This window comes from Erpetoichthys calabaricus, chromosome 9, assembly GCF_900747795.2.
Source record: "Erpetoichthys calabaricus chromosome 9, fErpCal1.3, whole genome shotgun sequence".
Lineage (NCBI taxonomy): Eukaryota > Metazoa > Chordata > Cladistia > Polypteriformes > Polypteridae > Erpetoichthys > Erpetoichthys calabaricus.
In genome coordinates this window covers 142,264,974-142,289,712 of record NC_041402.2, presented here as the reverse complement: position 1 = coordinate 142,289,712, position 24,739 = coordinate 142,264,974, and the positions used below count along the sequence as shown (strand labels likewise).

Here is a 24,739-nt window from a genome sequence, read left to right as displayed (position 1 = left end):
CCACCGTGTATTAACATAGACAGCGAGTCCTCCTCCTTTGTGCTTCCCACAGGTACTTGCATCTCTGTCCGCTCTAACTGTGCTAAACCCGGGTAGCTCCACGTTGGCATCTGGGATGGTGTTATTTAGCCAGGTTTCGCAAAAACACAACAAACTGCATTCTCTGTAGGTCCTGACATTTTTCACCAGCGCAGCCAGTTCGTCAATCTTATTTGAGATTGAGTTTACATTCCCCAGAATCACAGAAGGCACCGAAGGCTTGAAACGCCACTTTCTCGCAAGCCGCTTCATTTTTAGCTTAGTGCCAGCTCTGCTGCCACGATACCGCCTTCTTACCTCGTCAGGTAAATATGGAACCACACCGGCACTGGCATTTGTTCTCAGCGCTCGAAGTTGAGTACTTGAATAGGCGAGTCTCTGCGTGTAAAAATCCATGCCCACATTGTAAAAGTAAGTGTGTCCAGGGAACGAATCCACATAAAATAAAGTAATAGGAGTGATCAATAAATAAAAATAGAAAAATAAAAGTAGAAAAGTACACATACATATACAGTCATACACGGAGCTGCTGAAAAGGCTGCCACTCACTGCGGCGCCGGATGTTTATGAGTGTTTATGTGCTTTTATTAAAAAACATCAAAAAGAAAAAATGAAACTGTGCTCCAAATAAATAGTGCAGTGCTTCAAAATACTCTTCAATAAATAAATAATCCATAAAAACAGTGAAAACTGCGGAGGTTAAAAACAAGTCAATAAATAATCCAATAAAATGAGGTTAAAAATTTTAAGGCAGGAATCTGCTCTTTAAAACTCACAAGCCCTGATGCATTCCTCTAAAACTGATGTCTCCTCTGCTTACGGGACGTTGCAGCAGAGGAGAAATCCCAGCCGACAGTTACAGCCAACCTTCTCTTCAAGGCTGAAGTGCCTGCTGTCCTTGGCTCCCAATCTCAGCCGAGCCTCATTCTTGTCCATTTCTCACCACCTCTCCTTGGACTTATGCGGGAGCAAGCTCTGGGTCACTCCAGCAACTCCAAGCTGCTCAGCCGGAGTAGCCCTCTTCAGCCCCTGAGGGTCAGCCTTGTGCTTCCCCAAGGGGCTCTTCTTCTGGTTGCCTGCCTCCTCTTCTTTGTACAGACTTCTCCGCAGTCCTGCCCATGTTTGTCCATCATTTCCTTTTTAACCTCTGTCATTCTTTCTCTTCTCTTTTTTTCTCGTTTCTTTTTCCTCTTTTGATGTGCAGGCTGCTCCTATATTCGGCCTACCTAATAGGGCACAGGTGTGACAAGCCGCTCCCTCCAAGGCACAAATGAGGCTCCCGACTGATGTTGCATTCATATGTGTATACACGCGATCATCCAAGTACCCCAACCATTCCCTGAGGGGAACATACTCGCACACACCTGCACCCAACTGTAGCCTGCGCAACAATTAGACCTGATTATTTATTTAAAATCTGCACAGCACCACAGACCACATATCACACAGGATCCTTCAATACAAATAAGCTGCAAAATAAATAAATAAATAAATGTTCTTTGTAAGTAATGATGCATAATACCATATGGAGTAGACTGTCACTATTAGCTCAAAACAGATTAGAACTTGGATCAGTAAATAGTTGAGAATAAACATACTCCACACCAGAGCCACACCTTCCTATGCACACATCATGCACTTTGGATAGGGCTTATGATCGAAGGACCACAGCTTGAGTCTATGCACTTGTGGTGCCAGTGTTTCATGAATTGTCAAATTAACATTGCCGACTGTCACTTGTTTGATAACTTTCCATTAATGAGCAGGTGCATTAAGAAATCTAAAATTGTCTAGCTTCCAGTAATCTAGCTAACATTACATGAAGTTCCACTACACTAAAGCTAGCAGATTATTGGAGTAATAATTAATTAACATTATGTGTAATATATTATCTGAAATTATAGTACCAAGCTGACACGTGGTTGTGGTTTATTAATTACCATCATAAAGACCTCAGGACCCATACATGTTGATAAAAACAGACGATGTTACTCGACATATTGAGTTCAACAACGGTGTTGTTGCATTGAAGACATGTTTGTAAATTTCACCAAAACACTATTTTGCTTACAAGTTAGTTAATTAGAATGCTGGGAAAGCACCATGCAAGCAACTTTGACTTACAAAAAGAGCAATGAGTTCAGATTAACTTCAACTGTTGGTTAATTTTATTGGTAGCTAACATTACTCATTTATTTAATGTCTTATCTGCTGTCACTGGAAGGACAAAATGAATAACTTCATACCAGGGTGAACACACACTAGGGCCAATATAGGGTTGCCAATTCACCTAATCTGCATGTCTAAATTCATAAGTACAGGGAATATATTCACTTGTTTGTTTTTTAAATATCTAAGTATATTCAACTTCATTTTTACTCTGTATTTATTGTATTAAGTAAGTTTATTATCCCCTTAAAGTAGTAGTATTATATATTAGAAATAGTAGTAGTAATACTAAAATTGTTGTTTCTGTTCTCGGGATATCACGTCACATATGATACTGTTGGCTCTATCAAGTAACAAAGAGTAAGCACATTGATACCCTGAACCATTATTTTTCATCATCTTATAATTACTATAATCTTCATTTATAGAGGAAACAAGTCATTTGGTATATTATTGCCATTAAATATGAAAAAGTGTAAATCTATAGATTGCTCACTGAATTGCAGCAACCCTCCAAGTTGCAGTTGCATCTGCAGAGTGATGTTTTCAGAACTTAAGCTAATCACAATATACTTGAGGTCATCAGTGGTGCAAGAACTTATAAGCAATTTGGCTATTATCAGCACATAAGCTATCGTATGATTTCCTAATAGATGATTTTACCTCCAGAAATTGTGGACATGTGCTGTGGTGATACCGACTGAAGAAAACCCTAAACATTCATTTTCAAGTTTTGATTTTTAAAAATAAAAGCATTTTTATTTCACATTACAAAATCATTTAAGTTTGTGATATGTACTTCTTTATTTATTATATACTTATTGTTTAAATTAAAGCTGCTAAAAGAAATACTAATGTAGTGTATTCTGGGAGCGGTGGGATAGGAAGTTTTTGGGGGTCAAGAAGAAGATTCTTGCTTAGAGCCCCACTCTGGCTAGGGGTGGCACAGTTTCACACAGGCATTAACCAGGTACGCAGGTACCTGTAGTTAAAAAGAAGAAATGCATCAACCTGCTGCCCTGACGCCCACTCAAGCTGTTAGTAGGTGCTGTAAACGCACAGTTGTTAATTTGGAAGTTATGCAGCTACTTACATTATTTGCGATACCTTGATCAGCCATCTGTAAATGATGATTGTTGTCTTTTTAATATGTGTCCACAAAAAAAAAAACTTCATTTCTCTTTTTAATAAATTACTGTTCGAATCCAGGACTTTTTACCATATTTTCACATTTTCTTGACCAGAGTCAAGCTCCGCTGGTGCCCTCAATAATGATGGCCGTCAAAGACCCGTTCTTCTGTACTTACGTATCCTTGACTGAAGCCGATGTAAGCCATTAATAGATATGGCGACGAGGGGGCTCCGACAGCGGCTAAAAAGAGGGAGCAAACAGGATGCTAGCAGCGTGAATCACACCATTAATAAAGATGAGAGCAAAGGTGGTGAAGAAATTAAAGCCGCAGAGACAAAGAGCGAGTGAGTATTTAGCTGAAGCTTATTTGTTATAGAGGAAGTTAAGTATGAGTGTCTATCGCGAGATGATAGGGGGTGTAGTAGTCATCTTTCCGGATAAATGAATGAAATTCAAAATTGGATTGCAGAAGTGTAATTGTTAATACCAGGGATTTGAATTTAACCTCGAGAACTGAACGAAATGTTCAAGCAAAACGTTTAAACTGGCGTCTGTGACTTATAAGTGAAGGTTTAAACCACTAACACTTCAGTCTTGGCTCGATTTATTTATTGCTTGATAGCTTACATTCTTTAGGTATCTGAGGACGTGGTATAATGCAGATATTTCACATAAAGTACACACTACTGTGAAGAAACAAAAAGCAACGGGATCCCCGACTGTTCTTTAGTTGGGGTGTAGAAAGTCACGTGGCGTAATGTAGACGCGAAGCTTTTTGGAAGGGGCGGGGGAGGGACTCCGGGACTTCCAGGTGAAGTCGCGTGGGGCGGAGTTAGTGCCGATCTCGCTCGTCATTTGAAGTTATGTAGTAAAAAAGGGCGAAACAGGTCATTTTCCATATGTAAGTTACACATTGGCGTGACTCAGAAGTACAAGATAGTTTTATTAAGTCATGCCAGTTAAGCCACAACTCGGGGAGCAGTCGTAAATTTCTTATTTTCTTTCCAACTAGTTTCATAAGTAGAAACCAAAATATGCTGTGAAATTGGCTTTTTAGTTCTTAATAATTTATTGATCTTATTTCTTTTCTCAGCACCGTTCTTATTGCCTTTGTGGAGTTTGTATGTTCTACTTGTGTGCGTATTTGTTTTTCCGTCTGGGTGCTGTAATTTTCTTCCATATTTTGTGGAGGTCATGTTAATTTTTGATATTCTCACCTGAACGTATTGGCTGTCTTTGAATAAGCATAATAATATCGCTTTGAAATTAGTACCCTTTTTACTGATACATTAACTACTTTATCTGAATTATTCTGTAGACATCGCGGATCTTCTACATCACTTGACGTTTTCTGTGACATCGTATCCACTTATAGACGGTATACAGTAGAGTCATTGAGAATTCCACTTCTCGGTTTTTTTTTTCTTTTGGTTCAGTACATTTCTTTTCCCTACTGGTCAATTCTTGTTAATTATTGGTTACTTCATTGTAAAATACATTTTTATACCATTTGTAATATCTCATTTTCTTCATTTGCATTTTTTGGCTGGCTTTGCATATATATGTTTTTATTTCTAAATTTTTTATAGTATTCACATTGTTTCACTGTTAACAATTATATTTATGCATATTAACATCACTGTATTACTTACACTTTTTTTACTCATTATTGCAATGTGTTTGTATGAAATAACTATATGTATGTAATTTTAATGTATACTTTTTCTCAAATTGTATTTATCACTGATTATGCAGTAAAAGTTTAAAACAAATTTGAATGATTTCAGTTAGTCACAGATTCTAAAACAGACTGGAGTGACTTTAAAATGTGTTAGTATCCTCTATAGAACAAATATTACCAAAGATGGCAAAACAAATGGATGAGCAAACAGATATTAGATATGAGAGAAAAGGAGCTTGATTAAGGGTAAAGACAATATTGAATATGTCCAGTTAAATAAGCAAATTAATAATAATATAAAATTTTATTTATATAGCACCGCAAGTTGAAACACTGTAGTTTGTGTGAAGGCAAAAGAAAACTGTTTGAATGAGAAGTTTGCAAAGTTAATGCTGATGCATACAGGAATTAAGGGTCAGTGCACAAAAACATTAAGAAAATTAGTAGTAAAAAGAGATGAAGTGCGTAATAGTTCATCAATACATTTTAACCACCTATTTTATGAGGATAAATGCAAAAACCCAGTACTCGCAGAGAAAAGTGGTAGGTCAACCTTTTTAAAAATCAAAAGTGGAGCATGTTGTCAAGAACATGAAGAAGGGAAAGGCAACAGGCCTAGAGCAGATAGTAGTAAAATAACAATAGGGGACAGCTTTACAAGTCTTAATAAAATAAGTGTTTATTACTTTACCGAAAAACCTGGGACTCTAGAATGTTAGTCACTGTACAATAAGTTTGATAACTCGTGTTTTAAAGATACTTTTAAGGGTCATATTCAACTGATGGAAAGTTAAGATTAGAAGTGAGGTTTCTGAAGTGCAGTGTGTTTTTGTGGAAGAAAAGGTACAAGAAATGCAATGTTTATAATAAGAAATGTCATTGAACAAGTGAATGAAATGATAAAATATATATGAACTTCATTGACCACTCAAAGACATTTGGTAAAGTGAAGCATGGAGAAATGTTAAACATTTTAAGAAGTCTACCATATGATGGAAAAGACGCATGATTAGTCATAGCAATCAATGAGGAATTTGTAGAATGGAAATGGATGAGGTATATGACAAGGCTGCATTCTTTTTTCAGATATTTTCTCATTGTACGCCAAAATGACTCTTAAGAGGCCCTGAAAAAATCAGAGTAGGAGGTGTATGTTACCTATGTGAGATTTGCATATGATACTGTATTGATTGCTGAAAGTGAAGAAGAGCTAAAGTGAATTTTAAATATTAAGACTGTGAGGAGAAGGGACTAACATTGAATTGGAAGAAAACAATTAGCATAGTGTTTTAAAAAAGAAAAAGTAGTGCCAAGATGCAAGTTGAAAGTAATAGCTGAAAACAATAAACAGGTGTATCACTTTTATTACCTGGGTGTCATGTTAACGCAGGATCAAAGACTGATTTGGAAATCAAAGGAAGGAATGCTGTCACAAAAAATCATTTTTTATGCAGTTAACGCGTACCTATAAACCAGCATACAGTATATAGTCATATGAAAAAGTTTGGGAACCCCTCTCAGCCCTCTATAATAATTTACTCTACTTTCAACAAAAAAGATAACCATGGTATGTCTTTCATTTCCTAGGAACATCTGAGTACTGGGATGTTTTCCGAACAAAGATTTTTAGTGAAGCAGTATTTAGTTGTATGAAATTAAATCAAATGTGAAAATCTGGCTATGCAAAATTTTGGGTACCCTTGTAATTTTGCAGATTTGAATGCATGTAACTGCTCAATACTGATTATTTGCAACACCAAATTGGTTGGATTAGCTCGTTAAGCCTTGAACTTCATAGACAGGTGTGTTCAATCATGAGTAAAGGTATTTAAGGTGGTCAGTTGCAAGTTGTGCTTCCCTTTGACTCTCCTCTGAAGAGTGACAGCATGGGAACCTCTAAGCAACTCTCAAAAGATATGAAAACAAAGATTGTTCAGTATCATGGCTTAGGGGAAGGCTACAAAAGGCTATCTCAGAGGTTTAAACTGTCAGTTTCAACTGTAAGGAATATAATGAGGAATTGGAAGGCCACAAGCACAGTTGCTGTTAAACCCAGGTCTGGCAGGCCAAGAAAAATACAGGAGCGGCATATGTGCAGGATTATGAGAATGGTTACAGACAACCTCCAAAGACCTGCAAGAACATCTTGCTGCAGATGGTGTATCTGTACATCGTTCTACAATTCAGTGCAATTTACACAAAGAACATCTGTATGTTCAGATTCATTTTGGAACAAAGTGCTTTGGACTGATGAGACAAAAATTGAGTGATTTGGTCATAACAAAAAGCGCTTTGCATGGTGGAAGAAGAACACCGCATTCCAAGAAAAATACCTGCTACTTGTCAAATTTGGTGGAGATTCCATCATGCTATGGGGCTATGTGGCTATTTCATTGACTGGGGCCCTTGTTAAAGTCAAGGGTCCGATGAATTCAACCCAATATCAACAAATTCTTCAGGATAATGTTCAAGCATCAGTCACAAAGTTGAAGTTACACAGGGGTTGGATATTCCAACAAGACAATGACCCAAAACAGTTTGAAATCTACAAAGGCATTCATGCAGAGAGAGAAGTACAATGTTCTGGAATGGCCATTACGGTCCTCTGACTTGAATATCATCGAAAATCTATGGGATGATTTGAAGCAGGCTGTCCATGCTCGGCAGCCATCAAATGTAACTGAACTGGAGAGATTTTGTATGGAAGAATGGTCAAAAATACCTCCATCCAGAATCCAGACACTCGTCAAAAGCTAAAGGAGGCATCTAGAGGCTGTTATATTTGCAAAAGGAGGCTCAAGTAAGTATTGATGTAATATCTCTGTTATGGTACCCAAATGTATGCACCTGTCTAATTTTGTTATGATGCATATTGCATATTTTCTGTTAATCCAATAAACTTAATGTCACTGCTGAAATACTACTGATTCCATAACGCATGTCATACAGTTAGGTCCATAAATATTTGGATAGAGACAACTTTTTTCTAATTTTGGTTCTGTACATTTCCACAGTGAATTTTAAATGAAACAACTCAGATGCAGTTGCAAGTGCAGACTTTCATCTTTAATTCAGTGGGGTGAACAAAACGATTGCATAAAAATGTGAGGCAACTAAAGCATTTTTTTAACACAATCCCTTCATTTCAGGGGCTCAAAAGTAATTGGACAAATTAAATAACTGGAAATAAAATGTTAATTTGTAATACTTGGTTGAAAACCCTTTGCTGGCAATGACAGCCTGAAGTCCTGAACTCATAGACATCACCAGATGCTGGGTTTCCTCCTTTTTAATGCTGTGCCAGGCCTTTACTGCAGCGGCTTTCAGTTGCTGTTTGTTTGTGGGCCTTTCTGTCTGAAATTTAGTCTTCAACAAGTGAAATGCATGCTCAATTGGGTTAAGATCAGGTGACTGACTTGGCCATTCAAGAATTTTCCACTTCTTTGCTTTAATAAACTCCTGGGTTGCTTTGGCTGTATGTTTTGGGTCATTGTCCATCTGTATCATGAAACACCGCCCAATCAATTTGACTGCATTTAGCTGGATTTGAGCAGACAGTATGTCTCTGAACACCTCAGAATTAATTCGGCTGCTTCTGTCCTGTGTCACATCATCAATAAACACTAGTGTCCCAGTGCCACTGGCAGCCATGTACGCCCAAGCCATCACACTGATCCACCGTGTTTTACAGATGATGTAGTATGCTTTGGATAATGAGCTGTTCCATGCCTTCTCCATACGTTTTTCTTGCCATCATTCTGGTAGAGGTTGATCTTGGTTTCATCTGGAGAGGGGTTCCACCCCTGGAGAGTGTTGTTCACTTGGTTGGCTGTTGTGAAAGGGTTTCTCTTCACCATGGAAATGATTCTGCGATCATCCACCACTGTTGTCTTCCGTGGACGTCTAGGTCTTTTTGCGTTGCTGAGTTCACCAGTGCTTGCTTTCTTTCTCAGGATGTACTAAACTGTAGATTTTGCCACTCATAATATTGTAGTAATTTCTCGGATGGGTTTTTTCTGTTTTCGCAGTTTAAGGATGGCTTCTTTCATCTGCATCTAGAGCTCTTTTGACCGGATGTTGTCTGCAACTGCAAAATCTTTCACATGCAAGCACCACACCTCAAATCAACTCCAGGCCTTTTATTTGCTTAATTGATAATGACATAACGACGGACCTGCTCACACCTGCCCATGAAATAGCCTTAGAGTCAATTGTCCAATTAATTTTGAACCCCTGAAATGAAGGGATTGTGTTAAAAAATGCTTTAGTTGCCTCACATTTTTATGCAATCGTTTTGTTCACCCCACTGAACTAAAGCTGAAAGTTTGCACTTCAGCTGCATCTGAGTCGTTTCATTTAAAATTCATTGTGGTAATGTACAGAACCAAAATTAGAAAAACGTTGTCTCTGTCCAAATATTTATGGACCTAACAGTATATTAAAAGGAAGTTGCTACTTTGAAAGCTCAGACAATGATAAACAAAAATCCAAAGATTTAAGAGGGGTTCCCAAACTTTTTCATATGACTGTAACAATGTAAACTAGGTTGAACATTTGAAGGTGTTATGTTTGCTCTGTCTTAATGTACGGTTATGAAACATGGACTGTGAGCAAAATAATAGATGGCAGACTAGAGAGCTGTGAGATGTGTTTTTTGTAGAAGAACACCAAAATTTTCCTAGCTATTTATAAATAACAAATGAAGGAGTATTAAAAAGGGCACAATTGAAATGACATTTATTAAGTGAGATGAAGAACAGACAAAGTATTTGGGACACATAACAGCTGAAGACATTGAAAGTGTTGGATTGCTGGGTAAAATCAATAAAAAAAGAGCAAGAGGAAGGGAGAGGAACGTTGTCAGTGGAAATGCTGCCATATTGTTTGGGAAAACCATGAGTTCCGATGAGATTTTTAGTATGGCAGAAACAAGAGACCAGCAGAAGTCCTTATTGTTAAGGTCTGCATCGGACATGACACTTAGTGAAAGAGCGACTGTTTGTCATACGCAATAGTTTTTTATACTAGATAGATGTTTATTGTTCTGTAACTGCTTAAAGGCTATTGGTTGCTGTTTAATAGATAAATTTTGCTTACCTCTTACCTGAATAATATAGACTCTACCCCTATTATTTATAGTAATAACATATACAATTCATTAATACCTATTGGTCTCCTCCCCTATTTATATATTGTTGTTTTTCCTTGCAGGACTCCACATAACTGCATTGAATATTTTTTCTTATATGTTAATTGATGACCTTAACTTTGCCTAATGTATGTGTGGGCACCAGGGCTGACAGGGTAAAAAAACCCTCCTTGCCACTGAACTGAGTTAGTTTTTATAATTAAGGCATTTTAGTTTTCCAAGTGCACAGTTTCTTGTGAGCGAATGTGTGTTTGTACCATGCAGGCCTATACCTTTCCTATTCCTATTTTTTCTAAATATCTTCTCCATCATGCATCACACTTATGTAAGTGATATGAAGTTAGCTGCTTCATTGTTGCCTGATGGCATTTCATTAGCTGAAACCTGGTTTAGATAAAATGAAAGAACTAAGGGTGTAAAAACCAAAATGTGGCCAGTAGCAGGGCTGCAGGTGTATGTTACAATGAAGAATTAATTATACATTACATATGTGTTAATTGTGCAGTAAATAAGTCACTCTTGTTCATTTACTTACATGAATTTCATAAATAATATTAAGGAAGCCTCTATAATGTTCATTGGTTTTTGGGTTAATGTTGGTATTACTTGATTTTTTTTTCTTCTTAACACTGTTCACATTGAGAAAATTCAGTGTGAAGAACTGATGCTCCATTGATTCGGCCTCCTTGGTTCAAATTCCATGCCTGAATGTTGTCCTTGTAAAGTTTGCATGTTCTCCCTGTGAGGTACCCCAGCTTTCCTTCTATATCCTCAAACATATGAAAGTTAAATGAACCAGCAATTGCAAATTGACTCTATGTGAGTGTGTCTGTGAGTTAGCCCTGTGATAGATTAGTACCCTGTGCTGGGCTATTTTCTGTCTTGCACACAGAGGTTTTAAAAATGGTACTTAGAACAGTAATGCTTTGACTACATTTTTGTTGTTTGTATAACAAAACTAGAAAGTGACCGTGACATTTCCAGAGACTTGTCAAAGTATTTCTTCTGGGCTGATAGGTTCCATATACAAAACAGGAAGTAATCATCTATAATACTTTATTGCTGGTTCCATGGACATTTACAAAGAAAAGTAATACAAAACAAAGTAAACTCCAGGTGAAAGTGGAAAGTGATATAAAATCACCTGGGCACAGTTGCTGTCTTATTACAACTGGAAAAATGACATAACATTGCCTGTTATATGCAATGGAGCACAGAAATAAGCTAATTCTATTGTTTTTACCAAAAAAAGAAAGCAAATCCACGCAAAATTTAGGAACAGTAACTACTGTATATTTAATTGGTTGATTTCTATATTGCAGTACTAATTGTATGTAAGGTACAGTCATGGCCGAAATTATCAGCACCCCTGGAATTTTCCCAGAAAATGCACCATTTCTCCCAGAAAATTATTGCAGTTACAAATGTTTTTGTATATACATGTTTATTTCCTTTATGTGCATTGGAACAACACAAAAAAAAAGCCAAATCTGACATCATGTCACACAGAACTCCAAAAATGGGCCGGACAAAATTATTGGCACCCTTTCAAAATTGTGGGTAAATTGTTTTATTTCAAGTATATGATGCTCGTTTGAACCCACCTGTGGCAAGAAACAGGTGCTGGCAATATAGCAATCACACCTGAAGCCAGTTAAAATGGAGAAAAGTTGACTCAACCTTTCTGTTGTGTGTCTGAGTGTGCCACACTAAGCATGGAGAATAGAAAGAAGAGCAGAGAATTGTCTGAGGACTTGAGAACAAAAATTGTGGAAAAATATCAACAATCTCAAGGCTACAAGTCCATCTCCAGAGATCTTCATGTTCCTTTGTCCACTGTGCACAACATAATCAAGAAGTTCACAACACATGGCACTGTAGCTAATCTCCCTGGACGTGGACGGAAGAAAAAAATTGATAAAAGATTGCAACGAAGGATAGTCCGAATGGTAGATAAACCACCCCAATCAACTTCAAAACATATTCAAGCTGTTCTGCATACTCAGGGTGTAACAGTGTCAGCTCGAACTATCTGTCGACATCTGAACGAAATGAAACGCTATGGCAGGAGAGCCCGGAGGACCCCACTGCTGACACAGAAACATAAAAAAGCCAGACTGGAGTTTGCCAAAATGTACTTGAGGAAGCCAAAATCCTTCTGGGTTTACGTCTTGTGGACAGATGAGACCAAGATAGAGCCTTTTGGTAAAGCTCATCATTCTACTGTTTACAGAAAATGGAATGAGGCCTACGAAGAAAAGAACACAGTACCTACAGTCAAACATGGTGGAGGTTCTAAGATGTTTTGGGGATGTTTTGCTGCCTCTGGCACTGGATGCCTTGACTGTGTGCAAGGCATCATGAAATCTGAAGACTACCAAAAGATATTGGGGCGCAATGTAGGGCCCAGTGTCAGAAAGCTGGGTCTGCGTCAGAGGTCATGGGTGTTCCAGCAGGACAATGACCCCAAACATACCTCTAAAAGCACTCTGAAATGGTTGAAGACAAAGCGCTGGAGAGTGCTGAAGTGGCCAGCAATGAGTCCGGATCTAAATCTGATTGAACACTTATGGAGAGATCTCAAAATTGCTGTTGGGAGAAGGCGTCCTTCAAATCTGAGAAACCTTGAGCAGTTTGCAAAAGAAGAGTGGTTGGAAATTTCAGTTGAGAGGTGTAACAAGCTTGTTGATGGTTATAGGAAGTGCTTGATTTCAGTTATTTTTTCCAAAGGGCGTGCAACCAAATATTAAGTAGAGGGTGCCAATAATTTTGTCCAGCCCGGTTTTTGAGTTTTGTGTGAAATGATGTCAGATTTGGCTTTTTTTCTCTGTTTTTTTGTGTTGTTCCAATGCACATAAAGGAAATAAACATGTATACCAAAACATTTGTAATTGCAACAGTTTTCTGGGAGAAATGGTACATTTTCAAGGAAAATTCCAGGGGTGCCAATAATTTCGGCCATGACTGTATGTATGAAATAGGTACATTTCGTTCAATATCAGTTCTGAAACATAATCTTCAGTGCATATTTCCAGGCACAAGTTTATCTGAAGAGCAGCTGATTTTCAAGAAAAAAACACATTTTTTAAGGTTTTTGTGGCCTCAATTTTTTTAATCTTGTTGTATGTAATGGTATGTGCATTATGGTTTAACATTGCATAGTGTTCCCAGAATTGAAGCCAAATATGCACTTTTTAAATGTTAAATGCTTGTTGCTTTAATATGTAGCCTCTACCATCTCATACGTTATCAAAGGACAACATAAACTGAATGTATTTTAAGTGTTTTTACAAAGCTATGGGTTTAAACTGCTGAGATCATAATGGTATCCACCATTACAGTGTGCTGATTTTTCATTTGGCCTTAAGTTTCTGCTTGCCTTTAATTTAGATTTTACTTTTGCTATTTTGTGTCTTGATATGAGATTAACATTTGTTCTCATACTTGGTCTTGCAGGATGTTGTAGTGTTCGTTTCTTCTAGTCAACTCTTTAGTCAGAGACAAGTAGATATGCCAGGCCACTGTGTGTGTTTGCTTGGGTTGATTGGTGTGTGTGAGTATGTTTGATTATGCCTGTAATACACTGGCTACTCTTCTAGGGTTAATTCCTGCCTCATACTGCCACCATAGACTCGACATACTTTCCCACAGCATTTTATTAGAGCAAAATTTCCTTGCACGCATGCAGTCGGTACTGTCAAGCTCATAAGTACTCATGCTCTCCAGAAACTTCTGTAGAAATAGTTTCAACACAAATGTAAAACTAAGGTGATGGTAACTCAGAGCCCAAAGATTGTGAAAATATTAATAACATATTGCTGTTTGAATGATTGATATGAGAATTTTCTATAGCAGCACATATTTTTTCAGTTCCTTGCGTAAATTGTATCTGTACATTAACATTTTCATAAATAGGCCATTGTTTTACTTTGTTTGCTGTTAAAATTGTATTTACATTTGTTTTACTTTAAATGTCAATAAAATATGTAATTTGGATGGGATGTTTTAACTCTTGCATGTCATATATGTTTGCTATATATTACAATAATGTATTCTCCATTTGTGTTGTTAACAAATTTCAAGAAGTGACCTGAGTATGTAAAAGAAACAATGGAAGTAAGAAATCCCTGTAAAAAATTCACTTTCTGGTTTTGGAAAGTGGATGGATGACCGTGTCAGCATCAACAAATTAAAGGAAAAATGTAAACTGTACATATAGTTTATGAGCATTATGTACACTGCTTCATGTGTTCAAGGTAGCACTGTTATTTTTCATATAGCTACCAGAATAGAGATATTACCTGACAGAACATTAAAATTTGGTTGCAGGGGTTAACACAGTTCTAGACTTCTGGGTTCAGTTTTCACTCTTGCACAAATTCTGTTGAACCAGAATGTTCTTCCCCTCATCAGTTTTCCAAAAGTATATCACCCCATACTTCCCAAAGATAGGCAGGCTGGGTTGATTGTCGAGTCTAAATTGGTCCTAAATGAAGGTGGTTGTGTATGGCCTGCCATGAATAGGCAGCCTGACCAAGTCTGGTTCTTGTCCTGTTTTCAAAACTGATGGGACAGACAAAACCTCATAATATGACCCTAGTTTTAAAATACGTAGGACTTAAAAAATCAATAAATAAACATTGTATGCATTATAAATGTCTACAGAGGAATACTAAAAATATTCCATTTATTTAAAACGGATGTATATCATTTGCCGAAACGCAATTCCAGTTTAGTTTGATAATTAAACAAGCTAAATAAGAAATGCTTATCAAACAAGATGAAATTTTAAAGCAATATAGGCAGAAATACTAACAGTGATGCTGCTCAAAGTTTGAATTCATCTGTACTAATTAACATTAAAACTAAATACAGTATATACTGTAAATATTGTGTTGGTTTCTCTCTTTTGATAGCATAAAGTGTGCATGCTGGCTGTCATACTATCTGACGCCAGAAGACAAGCATTTGTATAATAAGAAAATGTCTGCAAAGGAACACAGTCATATTTTTGAAATGAATCAATCATTTTGCAGAATAACACATTTTTTGGTTAAGCAGGAATATGGAAATAAGAATTTCACTGTACTGTGACAGTAATGGTCCAGTAAATATGAAAGCCTATGATATCTCTTACCAAATACATTTATCCATTCATCATCTGATCCTGTTTTAGTCATTGTTAAGGTTTAGTAGTCTAGCAGCACTGAAATCAAGGTGGGAACCAACTAGGGGTTAGGATATTATGGGTTTATAGGGTCATTATTGTAAAATGTTTAAAAAACAGTATAATTCCTACTTGTATGTAATAATCATCATGTAACATGTTTCTACTCTGTGGTGCCATGATTAGTGAGTATAACTACATTGCCTTGAAATGTAAAACAGCTAACTTAACTCAAAATTTCAGTCTTCCTTACCTGAAAAACCTCAGGACACATTTGCCCTGACCTAGCATCATTCATTCATTTTATGCTTCTAATTCATAAAGCACTGCGTGCAGTTTGTTGCATGGCTCAGTCATGCATGTTTGAAGAGCCTGGACTAGCTTAGCTTAATGGGTTCAAGAAGTGGGAAATAAAGAAAAAGAGCACACTTTTTCAGTCAGTCAATCTTTTTTATGTGATCCTATTAAAAGAAGTACCATCAGATGATTCTTCCCAGATAAGACTTTTTGGTGCCTGTAATATGAAAACAGGTCAGACATCAGTTGATGGAATTGCTGCATCCTTTTTTTTTTTTTTTTGTAAGAACTGGTCAGTTCTTGGCATTAAATGAACTTTGTTGTTTATCTAACTTCTTGTTTTCTGTATTCTATCAAATACAGGAAACTTCGTAAGGCTGTGTATTAATGTAGCCACACATTTACTCTGTAACAAATCCTTCTTTTTTAATAATAGACAGTTTGCACTGAGCAGATTCATGTGTGTTTTCAAGGTTTCCTTACTTGCTGTCATATCAGTTTATTAGAAGTTCATATTTTTCAGACATTGAGCATGTGACGAAGTGGCAGACCTTTTGAAAATTCTTAATTAAAAACAAATACCAAATTAAAAACTCATTGAGAAGCTGTAGTTAGCACCTGTGAGATGCACCTTTAAAAAGAAGTCTAGCTGAACATCAAGTTCAATAAGACACAGTGTCTTATTTAATTATCCAGTGTTTTAATGACTATCTACTTTTATAAACCCATTGTGATCATGACTTGAGCTACTAGGTTCTAAGGACAAGAAAAGGTAAAATATTAATGTATGAGCTTGTATCTGATTAATAAATTTGTTAAAACTGAACCAGTATATTGGTATGCTCTTTTCTGGAGTCTGTTCTGTTATTAGAGATTCTTCAATCTTTTGCAGAATTATTATTGTGGTCAGGGGGTTATTTTTGCTTTACACAACATGATAAGAGTTAGTGAAGGGTTATGTCAAAGTGTGTCTGCAAAAAGAGAAAAGAAAACATTAGAAATTAATTTCTAACAATATAGTATAACAGAAATACATACACAATCTGTGTAATGCTACCATTAAAAAATTAAAACGACGTAAAAATAATTAACGGTAACTAGTAATGGGCAAAATGTATTCACATTCAGCAGTCTTCATTTCAGTGCTAATTAAATGTGATAGAGCTTGCTTGTTTGTTTTTTTTCTTTAGTCATACAAAATGGGAATACTATTTCTGCCCTACTCCTGTCTTCTTAATTATTGAGTTATTTGCACTGTAGTGATAATTCATATTTTATTTCCTTAATTTGACTCAATTTTCCTTTATAGGTCCTCTTCCAATAAAGCTGGACAGGTCTGGGCACCAGAAGGATCCACTGCCTTCAAATGTCTTGTGTCGGCTCGCTTTTGTGCAGCGCTGCTCAGCAATATTTCTGACTGTGATGAAACTTTCAATTACTGGGAACCAGTGAGTATTTCCTGCTTGTAACAGAATGTTTTATTATGTTGGTATTACATTATGTATTTCTAAGTAGCTTGTCTGTTATGTAGTTTTTACCTCAGTATTATAATACTCACATTTTTAAATTCTACTGAGAATATCGAATAAGGGATATCGAACTGTTGGCCGTAAGTTTACGTCCCTACTATTTGCCCAGAGAGTTTGGACATGTCATTGTTGTCATCGTGTATATTCCTCCTCGGGCAGACGTGGAGTCAGCGAGTGACATCATCCATTCCGCTGTTGCTAAGTTACAAACGCAGCACCCTGAGGCGCTTGTGCTAATCGCTGGAGACTTTAACCATGTGACGCTGGACAAAACATTGCCTGCATTTTCCCAGTATGTGGACTGTAACACCCGGGGAAATAAGACTATTGATTTACTGTATGCAAACGTTAAAGACGCATACAGTGCCACCCCGCTGCCTGCGCTTGGGAAAGGAGATCATAACCTGGTTCAGCTTCAGCCTCACTATAAACCAAAAGTTAGAGTCCTACCTACAACCACACGATCATTCAGGAAGTGGACCCCGGAGGCTGAGAATACTCTGAGAGAACTTTTTGGAACTACAGACTGGGATATCCTGCAGGGATCTCATAATGAGAACATTGAGGAAGTTGTTGACTGCACTACTGACTACATCAACTTCTGTATGGACATTGTAGTTCCAGTAAGAACAGTACGCTGCTATGCTAACAACAAGCCATGGATTACAAGTGACATCAAGGGCCTTTTGAATCAGAAGAAAAGGGCTTTTAAAGACGGTGATCAGCATGAGCTCAAGCGCGTGCAGAAGGAACTCCGAGTCCAACTCAGGGCGGCGAAGGAGCAGTACAGGAGAAAGCTGGAGCAGAAGTTGCAGAATAACAGCATGAAGGAAGTGTGGGATGGGATGAAGATCATCACTGGCTGCAGCTCGAAGCGGGGTACCACCATTGAGAGAGACGTGAAGAGAGCAAACCAAATGAACAACTTTTTTAACAGGTTTGACCACCCTAACCCACTCTCACTCTCACCTCGGAGTACTGCACCCTCCACACATCCTTCTGCTGATACCAGCATAGGAAAAACATCCCCACCCATAATAACAACAGCGCAAGTGAGCAGAGAGCTGAGGAGACTTCGTGCCAGCAAAGCAGCGGGTCCAGATGGAGTATCGCCACGACTGCTGAAGGTCTGTGCATCGGAGCTGGGGGGTCCTCTACAGCGCATCTTCAACCTGAGCCTGGAACAGGGGAGAGTCCCGAGGCTTTGGAAAACATCTTGTATCACCCCAGTCCCAAAGGTATCACGTCCTAGTGAGCTGAATGACTTTCGGCCTGTTGCTCTGACATCACATGTGATGAAGACCATGGAGAGGCTGCTGCTTCACCACCTGAGGCCACAGGTTCAACACGCCCTTGACCCTCTGCAGTTTGCATATCAGGAGAAGGTGGGAGCGGAAGATGCCATCATCTATATGCTACACCGATCCCTCTCCCATTTGGACAGAGGCAGTGGTGCTGTAAGAATTATGTTTCTAGACTTCTCTAGCGCCTTCAACACAATCCAACCTCTGCTCCTTAGGGACAAGCTGACAGAGATGGGATTAGATTCATACCTAGTGGCATGGATCGTGGACTATCTTAAAGACAGACCTCAGTATGTGCGTCTTGGGAACTGCACGTCTGACATTGTGGTCAGCAACACAGGAGCGCCACAAGGGACTGTACTTTCTCCGGTCCTGTTCAGCCTATATACATCGGACTTCCAATACAACTCGGAGTCCTGCCATGTGCAAAAGTTCGCTGATGACACTGCTATCGTGGGCTGTATCAGGAATGGGCTGGAGGAGGAGTATAGGGACCTAATCAATGACTTTGTTAAATGGTCCGACTCAAACCACCTACACCTGAACACCAGCAAAACCAAGGAGCTGGTGGTGGATTTTAGGAGGCCCAGACCCCTCATAGACCCAGTGATCATCAAAGGTGACTGTGTGCAGATGGTGCAGACCTATAAATATCTGGGAGTGCAGCTGGATGATAAATTAGACTGGACTGCCAATACTGATGCGCTGTGCAAGAAAGCACAAAGCCGGTTATACTTCCTTAGAAGGCTGGCTTCCTTCAACATCTGCAATAAGATGCTGCAGATGTTCTATCAAACAGTTGTGGCGAGCGCCCTCTTCTACGCAGTGGTGTGCTGGGGAGGCAGCATTAAGAGGAAAGACGCCTCACGCCTGGACAAACTGGTGAGGAAGGCAGGCTCTATTGTTGGCATGGAGCTGGACAGTTTAACATCTGTGGCAGAGCGAAGGGCGCTCAGCAGGCTCCTATCAATTATGGAGAATCCACTGCATCCACTAAATAATGTCATCTCCAGACAGAAGAGCAGCTTCAGCGACAGACTGCTGTCACTGTCCTGCTCCACTGACAGACTGAGGAGATCGTTCCTCCCCCAAACTATGCGACTCTTTAATTCCACCAGGGGGGGTAAACGTTAACATTTAACATTATACAAAGTTATTGTCTGTTTTTTTTTTTTTTTTTCACCTGTATTATTATCATTCTTTAATTTAATATTATTTATTGTATCAGTATGCTGCTGCTGAAGAATGTGAATTTCCCATTGGGATTAATAAAGTATCTATCTATCTATCTATCTATCTATCTATCTATCTATTTCAATATCTCCTCTTGCAGATTAAGTGTATATGAAATGTTTTATATTGTTTGAAGCTGCATGTAATATGCTGAAATGGCATAATGATAATCTAGCGCTTCATAACCATACCCTTAGTTACTGACTGTCACTGCTGGGCAAAGCTTTGGTCATCCATCCATCCATCCATCCATTTTCTAACCCGCTGAATCCGAACACAGGGTCATGGGGGTCTGCTGGAGCCAATCCCAGCCAACACAGGGCACAAGGCAGGAAACAATTCCGGGCAGGGTGCCAACCCACCGCAGGACACACACAAACACACCCACACACCAAGCTTTGGTCATTGCGGTTGAAATTGTAATTACAAGTTTTGAAAGTAATAATCAATTTTGTTTCTTATTCAAACACTTACAGTGTTACAATATGGTTACCTTTAGCATATTGCTTGGATTTCAGTGACTCATGCTTTTACTTACCTTATGCATTTCTTTCTTCTTCTTCTTCACCACTGCATTCACCTTATTTGTAAATTTAAAGTAGCCAGAATGGTGAAATTTCTGCTAACATCACAAGGTGAACATTCTGCTAACATCTTGTTATTTAGGTAAATTTGTTCCTAGAGCTTTGGTCCTACTTAAACAGAATATAGTTCTAAATTTAACTGCTATGGCTGGCAAATGCAATTAGTACATGAGTGTAGAAAATAGTCAAGTTTTGTGCCTTCCTTTTATAGCAGAGTGGAAGAGATGAGCTAAACTACTAGATAAATTCAGAATTTAAAATTTCATAATCAAGACCAAGATAGTATTAGATGTTTTCTTAATTCTTTAAATAATGATGTTGCTCATACTTTGCTAAAAAGAAAATTAATCTTAATGGAATAATGACAATGAAAGCATCCTTGTTTGACAGTTTGACTTACAGTACGTAGTTGATTAAATTACTGCATTGGACAGTTGCAATGAGCTGTCCACTGGAGATAATTCTGTGCTGATCTGGTCTTAGTACGTATTTACTTTAACAAGACTAACTTTTAGGTTTAGCGCTGTTGCAGTGTGCCCCAGAGCTGCGACCTAACAGTGGACCAAGACTAAGACTAAGTGCAGTTTCTGTGTATTTCTAGGAGTTGAAGAAGGGAAACAAATTTGTGTATTAACTTTGACCACTTTCTGAGCAGCACTAACAGACTTAGTACGGTGGGTAATGTTACAAAATGAATTCTGTATATGTATATATATATATATATATATATATATATATATATATATATATATATATATATATATATATATATATATATACAGTTGTGCTTGAAAGTTTGTGAACCTGCATAAATATGACCTAAAACATCATCAGATTTTCACTCAAGTCCTAAAAGTAGATAAAGAGAAAGCAGTTAAACAAATGAGACAAAAATATTATACTTGGTCATTTATTTATTGAGGAAAATGATCAAATATTACATATTTGTGAGTGGCAAAAGTATGTGAACCTCTAGGATTAGCAGTTAGTTTGAAGGTGAAATTCGAGTCAGGTGTTTTCAATCAATGGGATGACAATCAGGTGTGAGTGGGCACCCTGTGTTACTTAAAGAACAGGGATCTATCAAAGTCTGCTCTTCACAACACATGTTTGTGGAAGTGTATCATGGCACGAACAAAGGAGATTTCTGAGGACCTCACAAAAACAGTTGTTGATGCTCATCAGGCTGGAAAAGGTTACAAAACCATCTCTAAAGAGTTTGGACTCCACCAATCAACAGTCTGACAGATTGTGTACAAATGGAGGAAATTCAAGACCATTGTTACCCTCCCCAGGAGTGATCGACCAACAAAGATCTCTCCAAGAGCAAGGCGTGTAATAGTCAGCGAGGTCACAAAGGACCGCAGGGTAACTTCTAAGTAACTGAAGGCCTCTCTCACATTGGCTAATGTTCATGTTCATGAGTCCACCATCAGGAGAACACTGAACAACAATGGTGTGCATGGCAGGGTTGCAAGGAGAAAGCCACTGCTCTCCAAAAAAAAACATTGCTGCTCATCTGCAGTTTGCTAAAGATCACGTGGACAAACCAGAAGGCTATTGGAAGAATGTTTTGTGGACAGATGAGACCAAAATAGAACATTTTGGTTTAAATGAAAAGCGTTATGTTTGGAGAAAGGAAAACACTGCATTCCAGCATAAGAACCTTATCCCATCTGTGAAACATGGTGGTGGTAGTATCATGGTTTGGGCCTGTTTTGCAGCATCTGGGCCAGGACGGCTTGCCTTCATTGATGGAACAATGAATTCTGAATTATATCGGAGAATTCTAAAGGAAAATGTCAGGACATATGTCCATGAACTGAATCTCAGGAGAAGGTGGGTCATGCAGCAACACAACGACCCTAAGCACACAAGGTTGTTCTACCAAAGAATGGTTAAAGAAGAATAAAGTTAATGTTTTGGAATGGCCAAGTCAAAATCCTGACCTTAATCCAATCGAAATGTTGTGGAAGGACCTGAAGCAAGCAGTTAATGTGAGGAAACCCAAAATCCCAGAGTTGAAGCTGTTCTGTACGGAGGAATGGGTGAAAATTCCTCCAAGCCGGTGTGCAGGACTGAACAACAGTTACCGGAAACATTTAGTTGCAGTTATTGCTGCAAAGGGGAGCACACCAAATACTGAAAGCAAAGGTGCACATACTTTTGCCACTCACAAATATGTAATATTCGATCATTTTCCTTAACCCTTTAACCGCCAACTCCCTAAATATTCCCCACGCCAGGCGAAATCTGAACAATTTTCGTTTTTTTTACTTTTTTACATTTTTTTTTACATTTTTTACATTTATTCAAGCAGTATTGACCACTAAATGTTGTGCAAGTTCTAGAAATGGGCAAACACATAATAAAACACAAAATGTACCTTTTCTCAGGCTTCCACAACAATAAACTTTCATCATCTGTAACTGACGGTCCTGGCATGTAGGGCAACTGAAATGCTTCAAATAAATGGTCAATCAAAGGACGTAGCTTGAACAAGCGGTCGCGGTTTGGATCTTTCTTATCTGGCTCATTTCTGTTGTCATTCAAATGAAAGAATTTCAGCAGCAAAGAGAATCGGTTACGTGTCATGATACCTGCAAAAATAGGTGTTGCATACATAGGATCTGTAGACCAGTACATCTCAATATCTGGTTTTCTGATTATTCCCATCAACATCAAAATCCCAATGAATTTTTTCATTTTGTTTTCATCAGTGTCTACCCAAGCATGAACACGGGAATGTGGAGGTAAATTGGGATTTTTCTCAATAAACTGTGCTGCATACAGATTTGTCTGATGAGCAAAATGTCTGATCAAATCAGGTGACACAAACATCTCATAAAACTGCTCAGCAGTGTAATTGTTTACATCAACAGTAAAGCCACACGTTGCCTCAAACGGATGCAGAAAAGGTAGTTCACCTCGGGCAGCAGTCCAGTTGAGATGCTGGGGATACACCCACTCATCGCCATCAGTATCATGCAGCGCACGTTGCTGATCATCATTGTCGCTAAAATCTTCTTCAGAACTGCTACAATCATGATCAGAATTATTGTCCAAAATCGCCTGCAAAACCTCACTTGAAGTCAGTTTACGTTTCGCCATATTCACAGCTTTCACTTTCGAATCACATCACGTGATCGGCCAATACAAGCGCAGAGTTGTCGAAATACAACGTAGTAATAATACCCATGCCAAACTGTCAGTTATACTACGCGCCAGGCATTCACATAACCACAGGCAAATGTGCCGGATAATTCCGGCAGTAAGGCGTCAGCAATAAAGCTACGATGCCGGATATATCCGGCAGAGGGCGGTTAAGGGGTTAATAAATAAATGACCAAGTATAATATTTTTGTCTCATTTGTTTAACTGGTTTCTCTTTATCTACTTTTAGGACTTGAGTGAAAATCTGATGATGTTTTATGTCATATTTATGCAGAAACATAGAAAATTCTAAAGGGTTCACAAACTTTCAAGCACAACTGTAATATATATATCTCTATATATAATCTTCATTTGGATCTTGATCTTTGTTTGTCTGCGAATGAATTAGAAGAAGCACCAGATGGCAGTAGAGAGACAGCTAAAACATAGGCATTGCATTAAGAATCTCCTCCAGGCTTATACTACTGAAGACTGTAGTACTCCAGTCACACCTCAAAACACAGACATTCAAACTAAACAAATTGTGCTTTAAATGAACTAATCTTTATATATAATCTTCATTTGGATCTTGATCTTTGTTTGTCCACGAATTCCACGCATGCGTAGACCACCTTCCAGTTTAGTACGTTGTTGTTACTCACAGATGTCAACAATGTGCCGGAATAACGAAAGGGGTGGTGGACAGTGTTACGCTGGTTAGCTCCTGAGGCCTGGTTACAGAATGAGATTGCTGAAGATAAAAGGTACGTGCCTACGTAACATATGAATGAAAGAAAGACAGTGGGTAAAATGAATGACAATGTAACAGCACGTTCCGGAAATTATTATTGTTACGTTGTAGCCGGCGAGTGCTGCGCGTCTCACAGTTGTACCGTGACTTGCTCACATGTCAGTGAAGTGATCCCTATTTATGCTTTAAAGAGCCTGGATACCTATGTGTCCCCCTTTTATAACCATTTCTCCATGTATATTGCCTTACTTTTTGGATTGCCACAAAGCAACCTGCGAGATTGGAGAAAGGTTGAGAAGAGATCGTGAGAGGAAACAACAGCGTCGTGAAAACGAGACGGACTGTGAACGGAGAGAAGCAGAAATGCTCTTATACCACCACATAATTACTATTCGGACAGTGATTCCGAGTACTGTATATACTGTATATACAGTGTATATATATATATATATATATATATATATAATATACACATATAGGGCGGCACGGTGGCGCAGTGGGTAGCGCTGCCGCCTCGCAGTTGGGAGATCTGGGGCTCCTCCGGGCGCTCC

General features: G+C 38.3%; 1 protein-coding gene across 2 annotated transcripts in view; it reads left to right on the top strand.

The window, feature by feature from the left end:
- The first annotated feature begins 3,524 nt into the window (after positions 1–3,524).
- The window catches only part of alg9 (ALG9 alpha-1,2-mannosyltransferase), a 204,893-nt gene continuing 183,678 nt past the window's right edge, over positions 3,525–24,739 (top strand). For both annotated transcript variants that reach the window (XM_051932271.1, XM_028810266.2), the window contains exons 1-2: positions 3,525–3,684; positions 16,944–17,082. In XM_051932271.1, the coding sequence (XP_051788231.1) occupies positions 3,554–3,684; positions 16,944–17,082 (270 nt within the window). In that variant the 5' untranslated portion in view covers positions 3,525–3,553. The remainder of the gene's footprint in view (positions 3,685–16,943; positions 17,083–24,739) is intronic.